The 11465-nt window shown below is 36.3% G+C and overlaps 1 protein-coding gene across 1 annotated transcript; it reads right to left on the reverse strand.

Moving 5' to 3' along the window:
* Positions 1–240: 240 nt before the first annotated feature.
* cplx4c (complexin 4c) lies at positions 241–10530 on the reverse strand. Its single transcript, XM_007239949.4, has 3 exons — positions 10168–10530; positions 4633–4720; positions 241–989 (listed from the first exon to the last, which is right to left on the reverse strand). The coding sequence occupies exons 1-3, from the start codon at positions 10332–10334 to the stop codon at positions 765–767; spliced, it is 480 nt and encodes a 159-aa protein (XP_007240011.2). The 5' UTR covers positions 10335–10530; the 3' UTR covers positions 241–764.
* Positions 10531–11465: the final 935 nt, after the last annotated feature.

Below are 11465 nucleotides of genomic sequence, written 5' to 3' on the forward strand. Positions count from 1 at the left end.
AAATGAAGATAAAAGCAAGACAAGCAGCATTTTTTATTCTCTATTTCTAAGAGGCTTTTAAAACAGCACTTAAAAAATATCAGCCAGATCAAGATTTCATTCATGTTCATATCCATTAACTAGAATCTGGTTGTATTTTAGTTTTTGAATACTTGTGTATTGTTTTATATATAGTTACTTCATAGTTTATTTATTGTGCGTGTGTGTTTTTCTCATTTTATGTTTTTCTTTATTTCTTTATTGTCTACATTGTAGATTAATATTAAAGACATGAAAGAATCTAAAGTATTAAACATATTCTGGTTTGCTTAACAGTATTTTTACAGAACAATTCCACATGTGTTTCTGTATAGCTTTGATATAGTCTTTAATATTAAATTTACACTGTAAAAAAAACATAAAAAGAAAGAAAAACACATTGGAGGAGAAAAAGTGTTTCCAAACTTTTGACTGGTACTTTGCATATTAAACTTCACTAAACCACACTAAATACTGGTTTGCAAAAACGAAGGGAATTTTTCTACTTTTCTTATACCCTGACATGCCAAAAGTCATGGAACATAAACTTTTTTAAAGTGAGAAGCAATTTAAAAAAGGACTAAGTAATGGTTCTGCAAAGCTTTCCACAAACCACTGCTTCTGCATTAAAATGCAGCTATCTACCTAATAAAAACCTGTCTACTGTATTTTAATCTAATTTATCTAATAGTTAAATAGCAGCTGATTCTACACTGAATTATTGTCGATTTATTCACAGTTCTCTCTCACATCAGCACACACTTCTCCTCCGCTGCCTGCTTCACCTCCGTCATGGTGGTCTGAGCTTTGGTTTTGATCGCATCAAAGTCCACATCCATGTTCTGGAGTTTACCCATGAACGAGTCGTTGATCTCCTCCTGCTCTTCATCCTCATCCACCATCTTGGCCAGCTCTTCTGGTATGTCTATGTCGTCTCCTGCCATCTGGACCATGGCATCGTCCTGCGCACTCTGTCCACATGAAGAAAGAAACAAGGAAGAGTATTGTATTGTCACATGTTGTAGTTTATTCATTGTGGATTCATGCTGTTGCTAGTGTAAAAGGGTGACGGATAATGAAGTGCAAATAATGAATTCCTTTACTTAAGTAGAAATGTTGGTTATCTATAGTTTACTAAAGTTGTCATGGGGAAGCAGATCTCAGACATGCGCAGAAGCAACCCCAAATATACTTTATTTTACTTTTTTTTTTTCTACAGGGGGTCGGCAAAAAGCATAAAACATCTGGCCCGTGAGGTTGTTTGAACTATAATGAAAAAAACTAATAAATAAAATGCTTCTCTGGTGAGCTTTTGTTTACATGCCTCCCCTGCCCATTCTCTTTTTTTCGTCCGCTTTTGGGCTCCCTATCTCCTTTAAAGGGCGTTTTTTTGTCCCGGCCGTGTCCCAATTCACTAGCCAGAGCAGCGGTAGTATGTTATACACTAATGACATGATTTGATCCTGCTTGAAGAGCGGTGTGTTTATTTAATTATATATATTTTACTTTCTTCTTGGGTTTACATGCTTTGAAATGAACTGTTCTGCAATTGGGTTCAACAACCATCTGGGCTGGAGAGCTAATAGTCTGTAGTACAACATCCCATCCCATTTAATGGTTTGGAAAATATCTGGCGCATAGCCAAACTTAATTGACGACCCCTGTTTTATTACCCCTGTTTTATGACAAAGGGGTAGACAGATAAAGTGAGGTCAACACCGGTCAACACTAGCAATAAGGAGATAACATACCAGAAAAGAAATACAGTCCAGAGGTCACACACGGCAAGGAAGTATCAGAGGGCAGGCAAGAATTAGGGTTGGTAAATACCAATAGGGTCAAAAAAAGCGGGAGAGCTTAAACATGTTGTATGAGGAAAAATCTGTCAAAACTCAGCAATGAGTGAACTGGAGTGAGTTCCTCAAATAAGGCCTATAGCAGGTGTTGTCAATATTCAGGTGATAAGCCTCATGGAGGTTAGTGTGTGGTGCATTCTGGGCAATGTAGTCCGGACTTGAGAGACTCCTGTGGCCTAAGCTTTTGTCCTTATTGGCATTTTTATTGTCCTTATATTATCTTTACTTTTATAGTTTCATTTACTTTAACCAGTACTTTTAAACTTTTTCTTGAGTAAAAAGCTTAAATTGATACTTTAACTTCTACAGAAGTATTTTAAACCCTATTATCTATACTTCTACCTACAGAGTAATAAATGTCAATACTTTTCACACCTTCACTTCACTGGAGAACACCTGGTGGATTAACATTTTAAGAGAATGCTGGTACAGCGGTAATGCTTAAATTTGCTAATTTAGGGGACATAACTAAAGGATTATTGATGCTGTATCAGGTGTGTCTTAACCTAAAGGACGCCCATCAGTATGTGTCTTTTCTCAACAGAAACACAGCTAATCTCTCGGTGAGGTGCAAACAACAGTAGACCCATGTCCTAATCTACACTCTGACACCAATCTCTGGAACAAACAGTGACTACATTAAATAAACACATTTACGTCAAAAACAACAACCAGTCCAACAGGTACCAACATAATCCAGATTACACAGAGATGAAGAGATGGTACATGACCAACAGGTACCAACATAATCCAGATTACAGAGAAAAGAAGTGATGGTACATGACCAACAGGTACCAACATAATCCAGATTACAGAAAAAAAAGTAATGGTACATGACCAAGAGGTACCAACATAATCTAGATTGCCGAGAGAAGAAAAGATGGTACATGACCAAGAGGTAGCAATTTAATTCAGATTGCAGAGAGAAGAAGTGATGGTAATTAATTAAAAGATACCAACATAATCTAGATTAAAGAAAGAAGAAGTAATGGTACATGACCAAGAGGTACCAACATAATCTATATTACAGAGAGAAGTGATGGTACATGACCAAGAGGTACCAACATAATATAGATTACAGAGAGATGGAGAGATGGTACATGACAAACAGGTACCAACATAATCCAGAATACAGAGAGTAGAAGTGATGGTAAATGATCAAGAGATACCAACATAATCTAGATCACACAAAGAAGAGATGGTACATGACCAAGAAGTACCAACATAATCCAGATTACAGAATATAGAGATGGTATATGACCAACAGGTACCAACATAATCTAGATTACAGAGAGCAGAAGTGATGGTAAATGATCAAGAGATACCAACATAATCTAGATTACACAAATAAAAGATGGTACAAGGCCTACATAGAAGAAATGGTTCATGACCAACAGGTACCAACATAATCCATATTACAGAATAAAGTGATGGTACATGACCAACAGGTTCCAACATAATCTAAATTACAGAGAGAAGAAGAGATGGTATGTGACCAACAGATATATAATCTAGATTACAGATAGATGAATAGATGGTAAATGACCAACAAGTACCAACACAATCCAGATTGCAGAGAAGAAGAAAAGACTGTACATGACCAATAGCTACAGAAAAGATGAGGCTTTCAGGCAAAGAAAGAAGCAATATTTTACATATCGGTCTGTCCAAGCTAAAAATCACCTGCTGTATAGGGATGAGAAACGTTTTCAGTTTTAAAAGAGAAGAAGAAGATTATGAAGAACAGTAAATTGGCTTTTCTAAGACAACTTAATAAACACCAGTGATTCTGTTCCTTTGGCAACAATACCGTGCATGGTTCTCCACACTTAAAGTGACAGTCTGTAAGTTTTTGGTGAGTTTTTGGTTAGAATGTGTTTTTTGTGAGATTGTGTGATTGCATTTAGAAGCTAAAGAGTACTGTTAAAACATGCATTGTGGTGCAGGCTCTATTTAGAGTAAATTAATCTGATAATAGCAAAAATTCTGTTGTGGTTTGTTTTAGTTTTCTAGCTCTGATTAGGTTGCTTGGGTAACCAACATAAACCATTAAAGTCAGAAAAGAGTCCTTGGGACCTACCAGACATTCTGTTTTAAAAAGAATACACAGCTCTGGAAAAATTTAAGACCACTTATAAAGGAGGAGTTGATTTTACCAATTTTAAAAACCTCTGGAATATAATCAAGAGGAAGATAGATGATCACAAGCCATCAAACCAAACTGAACTGCTTGAATTTTTGCACCAGGAGTGCAGACATAAAGTTATCTAAAAGCAGTGTGTATGACTGGTGGAGGAGAACATTATGCCAAGATGTATGAAAACTGTGATTAAAAATCAAGGTTATTCCATCAAACATTGATTTCTAAACTCTTCAAACATTATGAATATGAACTTGTTTTCTTTGCATTATTTGAAGTCTAAAAGCTCTGCATCTTTTTTTGTTATTTCAGCCATTTCTCATTTTCTGCAAATAAATGCTCTAAATATTTTTATTTGGAATGTGTGAGAAATGTTGTCTGTAGTTTATAGAATAAAACAACAATGTTCATTTTACTCAAACATATAAACCTATAAATAACAAAATCAGAGAAACTGATTCAGAAACTAAAGTGGTCTCTTATTTTTTCCAGATGTGATATAGTATGAATGGTACATGATGCAGTGTAGGAACAGGTAAAATATGTGTATATAAACAGTGTTACAGTGATATATATCCTCCTGGAATGTAAGTGGTGTAATCAGGTCTGTTGGTCTACCTGTGGAAGTCTGTATTTGTCTCTCAGCAGTCCTCTCAGGTTGGCTCTTTCTGCCTTCTTTGTTACAAAATCTTTATCCCTCTGAATCCTGTTGGTGGAACACACAAAAAACAATGTATGAATGGAATTACAATTGTAAATGTGTTTAAATGAATGAATACAAATACTGTCTCTTTATTAAACCCTGCTAAACCTTTCCTGTACTAATAATCAATCTGATATGATAATCTCCAACTGTAGCTACAGGTGTGAAAGAGCAGCTCCGAATAATGTTCCATCAAAAATTATAGCGGACTAAGGCAATGGCACTATCATCAGGAGATCACTAGTTTGAATCCCAGCCATGCAGCTTGCCATCAACAGATGAAGTCTGAGAGAGCACAATAGGCCATGCACTCTCTGGGTGGGTAGATGTTGCTTTCTCCTCTCATCACTCCCCAGGTGATGTCGATCAGCACAAGGCGTCTGTGAGCTGATGTATCGAGTGCACTGTGATGCTACTCAGCAATGCTACATCAGCAGCAGTTAAAAAAGAGGTGGAGTCTGACTTCACATGTGTCAAAGGAGGCATGTGTTAGTCATCACCCTCCTGTTGTTGGGGCATCAATAGTGTTAGAAGGAGTCCTTGCTAAATTGGGGGGAAAAGTGGGATAAAAATAAGAAATGAGTTTTTACTTATACTCCATACATTTTCACACAATTATCTCCTTGCATTTTAAAATAGCCTCCTTACTCATTGTTTTTAGTCCGGCTTCTCATCATAAAAAAAAAAACTATCCAGACAAATCTCTCTATCCAGAGAGTGAATCGGATTGTGATTGGATGAGAAGTATGAACATATATAATTTCCACACCCTATTTGGTTTGAGAATTTGAAATGCGAAAAGAACATGTTGTAAATCAGGGGAGTCACAACTACAGCCTGTTGTCCATTTGCTTCCCATTTCTTTCTTGGAATGGCCCGCGAGGTATTTTAGAAATAAAATGAAATAAAAAGTTGGGCCGCTATTAAGCAGTTTTTCTAATGTGAGATTCAAAATGTGAATGCTAGGTGTCTCTATCACATAAACCCAATCTAAAACGCTCATTTAAGTCTCATTTCTCTTTCATTATGCCTACAATACATAGCAACTCCAAAGAAATGGAAAATGGACTGCAAACGCAGAACATGTTATACTAAGTTTAGAGGGAATTGTGTATGTTTCATTTGTCAGGAATCAGTTGTGGTAATGAAGGAGTAAAATAATATTAAGAGATATCATGAAATGAAACATGAATTTGATTTTTTTTTTTTCTTACACAACACGGTCAAAGATAGATAAAGATAGTAACTCAGTTAAGTAAAATTGGAAAATGCTGTGTAAATGATAGTTATCAAGAAAATGTATTATTATAAGTGGTATATTTCATTATTTGTTTTATTACAGAGTCTGTGGCCCGTGACTGCACATATATTTCTCCTTCTGGCCCCACACAAAAAAAGTTTGGACACCCCTGTTTAGCGAAATTACATGTTTAACACTTTGAACCTATTTGTTTATTATTTTATTCAGTTATTAGGCATTATAATGCATTATGCATTATTTATTTGGTAACTGTAAAGATTAGTACATTTTGTGGAGTCCATCAGGGTTCAGTTGTAGGGTTTCTGAAATTGATAATAATAGTGAATAAGAGAGTAGATGAGTTTCAGGAGTTAAGAGATGGATTCTACTACATTTGTCCCACAATAACAAGCAATAATTCAGATTCTGTCACGCCGCCTCAGTCTCCTTCTACACTGTCGGACTCCATTTCCCAGAATCCCTCTGATTATGACGTCAACAGCACCCGTTCGTCTTCACCCAATCGCATTACACTCCGACGCTCTGATTCTCCCGTGTTCTGAGTTAGTTCCGGTTCATCTCTATCTGGCTCCGGTATTTAAGGCAGCAGTTTGTAAACAAACACCGCGAGGTATTGCTAACTTATGTTACATACTAAGCGTTTTCCTGTATATTGTTTTAGCCTTCTCGTTACGACCCTGTTTTCGGATTATCGGTTTCTGTCGGTTTCTGTAACTGCTTCTCGGTTACGAACTCGGACTGTATTTTTGACTACGTTTTCTGTCATCTGTGAGATCACTGTTTGCCTGGCTATTCTGTTAGCAGTGTCTGTTAGCCATCCTGCTAATAAACCTGTCTGTATTTTTAACTCGGCTCGCGTCACTCCTCACTACCTGGCGTCACAGATTCTCCTCAGGTCACTCCTGATGACAGCAGGTCGGTGTGTAAGAAGGATAGAGGGGTTTAGGGTTAGAATAACGGGCAGGCGGATCAGGAGTCAGAGGAGGACAGGGCGTTAATTCTCACCAGCTTCGGTCACTGCCAGGCTATTTTAATGACACTCCGCAACGGCAGCTGTCTCGAACAAGACAAGACCTCGGCCAGATAAACCCAGTCTAAACCTCCAGAGCCTTAAAGAAACCAATATGTCTGCCATCTATAGATTGAAAAAAGGAGGTTCTTAAACATTTCTAACAGAAATTCTATAATTGCATTAATTGCAAGCTTATGGATCAAAGTGGGCCAACGTCAGTGTGGGTTTTACTGGAGAAGGACCAGTCTGGATAGCTTGGCATTTGACCCGATTAGGGCTCTTACCTCCTCGCTGACCCAGTTCATGGCCTAATGCTCTCAGGTGTTATATAAACAGATAAGAGGAGCAGATACTGTAAAGAAATGGCAGGCCGGCGTGTGGAATCCCCGTTTTCCGAGACGTCATGGTGAATTCTATATGCGCCGTCTCTGCGGCAGGACTTTCCACAGCGCTGACCTCACACTCGGCCTTAAACTGCTGATGCTAATTGGTTTGTCACTTGTTGCTTTGATGTCATTACTCTTCTCCTGTGGGCGTCTCTAGAGGAAGGCAGCGGTATAACGGGGAGTGTGGACAAAACATGAACTTTTGCTCGACTTATTAATTAATCGGATTGTGTGAGAAGACGGTTGATTGCAAATTATGTGGAGTAATCTGATTGACCTTACAGTTAATTAGATTAATACGGTCAATCCTTTTGCACATATTGTTATAGTATCTTTCCAAATGTTAGAGACAGATGGAATATAGACATAAATAAAAATACAATAGCAATAAATTGTAGTTGTTCGATGGATACGTGGTCATATGTTTTTTTAAGAACATTACTGTTCCGTAGCTGTGCAATCACTGCATGTTTAATATTTTAGGCCTCATATGTAATATGTAAAGCCAAAGTGTGTGCCTGTGGTGATGTGTAATGTTTAAGTAATTTAGTATTTTTTTTTTTTTGCTTAATTTGACCATCTATTTAATTAATTTTACTTATTTAATTACAAAATATGGAAATATCATTTAAATTGGAAGTCTTCGGTATGCATTACTTCACAAGGGGATGCTGATGGACATTAGACTGGTTTTAACTAACCTCTTGCAGTTTAAAAAGATAAATATCTATCTATGTTTAAAATAATCCAAATTAATCTGATTTAAAACACTTTATTTAACTAATCCATTAACCCATTAAACAATCTGAAATGAAATTTGAAGATATAGCAAATCCAGTGAAGTCGATCCCTTTTGGCTTTTGTCTCAGATTTAATTAGTTTTATTTTCTCTGGCTTCAAATTTATAATACTAAAATTGAGTTAGCCACACCTGCAGACATTTATGACTAATAACTTCACACAGAACACACAGCCTGCAGACCTATCTTTGGTCTATCAACATTACAGTGAGCCAAACATGGCTGTATGCTATTAGCTTCTAATGTGGCAATGCTAACAAATCAAACAATGCTAACCTGGGACAATGCTAACAAATCTAACAATGCTAACAAATCTAACAATGCTAACAAATCAAACAATGCTTACCTGGGACAATGCTAACAAACCATACAATGCAAACCTGGGACAATGCTAATCTGGGATAATGCTAACAAATCAAACATTGTTAACTTGGGACAATGCTTACAAACCAAACAATGCTAACTTAGGACAATGCTAATCTGGGATAATGCTAACAAATCAAACAATGCTAACAAATCAAACATTGTTAACTTGGGACAATCTTAACAATCTAAACAATGCTAACTTGGGACAATGCTAGCAAATTAAACAATGGTAACAAATCAATCAAACAAGCCACACCTGCAGATATTTATGATTGACAACTTCACACAGAACACACAGCCTATCAGGCCTATCCTTGGCCCATAAACATTACAGTGAACTAAACATTACTGTATGCTATTAACTTCTAATGCGGCAATGCTAACAAATCAAACAATGCCATCCTGGGACAATGCTAACAAATCAAACATTGTTAACCTGGGACAATCTTAACAATTTAAACAATGCTAACCTGGGACAATGCTAGCAAATTAAACAATGCTAACAAATCAAACAATGCTAACCTGGGACAATGCTAACAAATCAAACAATGCAAACCTGGGACAACGCTAATCTGGGATAATGCTAACAAACAAACAATGCTAACAAATCAAGCATTGTTAACCTGCGACAATCCTAACAAATCTAACAGTGCAAACACATCAAACAATGCTTACCTGGGACAATCTTAACAAATCTAACAATGCTAACCTGGGACAATGCCAACAATGCTAACAAATCTAAAAATGCTAACCTGGTACCTAAAAAGTGCAGCATATTTTGTTTGGATTCACTATGATAAATTGATAAATGATGGAAGCATTTGATGTAAACCTCACAGTCTTTAGTGAACTGGTTTGGTAATGTTTTGAACTAGTGTACAGTAATCTAAACTCTCTGGTGTGATTTCAATCCCAGCACCGACATCCAACTTCCAGGGACATTTTACCAACCGAAATGTTAAGAATACCTGTTTAATTTATAAAACGTGTTATTTAAAGGCTTGTTTTGTTTTATTTTCAATGATAAAGACAATTTCACATATTCACATTCTTTTTCTTTAAAAAAAATTAAATAATTTCCATCTAGAAATTGCTCAAGAATGGTGAAAGAGGTTTTTAACACCATCTGAGGCCCAATTATTTCTGTTTCAATTATTTTGTCCATACATTTATTGAGTACTTTAGCTTTTTGGAATCTTATTTGTAGTAGGTTTATTTGCAGCCCAGATTGTATAATCACATCTCTTTGCGGTCAATGCAAATATGAAGCCACTCATACTAAGGGTGTTCACTAAGGGTGTAAAATTTAATACATATGAAAGGTAGAGGGATTCATCTGTGTTTTTTTTTTTTAGAAATGTCTATTATAACTATTGTTATAACTAAAATTGTTGGAAAGCTAATATACCTTTACTATACTTATGTTTATATTCAACTACTGAATTGAATAAAATCATGTGATCATCATAATATGATGTGATGTTATAATTTTACAATTTTCCAAAGAATAGTAATCAAATCAAATAATGGAGGGAGGTCAGAAATTTCATATTCACAATTTCACTATTCATATTAAAGCATGATTTGGCCCAGCTTGATTTGGATCTGCATCCAGCTCTACTCACTTCTCCTCCACAAGCTGTCTCTGGTACTCCTCGAACTCCTCTCGGCTCATTCCTTTAGACTCAGCGGTCTCCTTTCCGTCCCCTCCGGACGCCTCCGAGTCCTCCCCTCCTCCACCCATCATGTTCTTCAACTTATCCCCCATCACCTGCTGCATTAAGAACGCCATGATTCAGAGCTTCGAGATTCGAGTACAACTAGAAGTTATGAGATGTTCGATTACGGCCTGAAAACGGCGTAAAAGTAACTTTAGAGCTCTGAAAGAAATGTATCTAGCCTAGTTCTTGGAAACAGATGGAGAAAATGGCGAGCACTTTCTTCTGGTTAAGCATTTGCACCACTGGAAGTGTGGACGTTAAGGTGTGAGAGAAGCCGGGTGTCAGTATTGGCTAAGGGGCTTAGCTTATTACAAACTGACAGCTGGGACATCTCACCTTGAGACAAGGTCCCTACAGATATTATCCCAGCTTCTGTAATACTACAATACAAACAACGAATACAACAACAAGAAATGCTACAGTATCCAGAATACAGCTGCTTTCATAAAGTTCTAATAAGCAAGTGCACAACAAATTCTGTTTTTTAGAACTCCCTGAGTGTTAATATCAGCACATTTTAAGTTTATATCTGGTACCACTTTAAAATAAGACTACCTTAATAAAGGGTTCATAAATGGTTTACAATTAGCTAATTAATGGTTATTAATTAGGTTGTAAATGCCTTAAAAAATAATTTAACATTAATAATCAGTTATAACACATACATAGATAGGGCAACATATATAGATGGCTATGGGTTTACTATTTGGTTGGCTATGGGTATACTATTTACTACATATGATTTATAAGGCATTTGCGACCCATGAACTAACCATTAATAAACTAATTGTAAACCATTTATGAACCCTTTATAAAGGTAGTCTTATTTTAAAGTGGTACCGTATATCTTATCTCCATTTTTGTCGATTTTTATTTTACTACATAATCTGAACAGACTGATCCCTTACACTGTGCCAACATTTCTTGTTAAATGGACCAATAAAAACTCTTTAAAATGACCAGAAATAAACTCTTTTTACATTGACTACCAATAAAAGTTTACAAGGTTTTTTTTCTCTCTCCTGTAAAGTTGCTGTTTCGGAGATATATGTTTTTCATTGGACAGCGACGATATGTGTGACCATGGAATACACTTTATCTGGGAGTTTTTGGCCTTTTAACTCTGTTCAGGAGTTAAATCTGAACTGTTGTGGGAGTTTAAATAATTTTATCTCATCTAGAGTAAAATACAGCTGGAATTA

This window comes from Astyanax mexicanus, chromosome 4 (genome assembly GCF_023375975.1).
Source record: "Astyanax mexicanus isolate ESR-SI-001 chromosome 4, AstMex3_surface, whole genome shotgun sequence".
NCBI lineage: Eukaryota > Metazoa > Chordata > Actinopteri > Characiformes > Acestrorhamphidae > Astyanax > Astyanax mexicanus.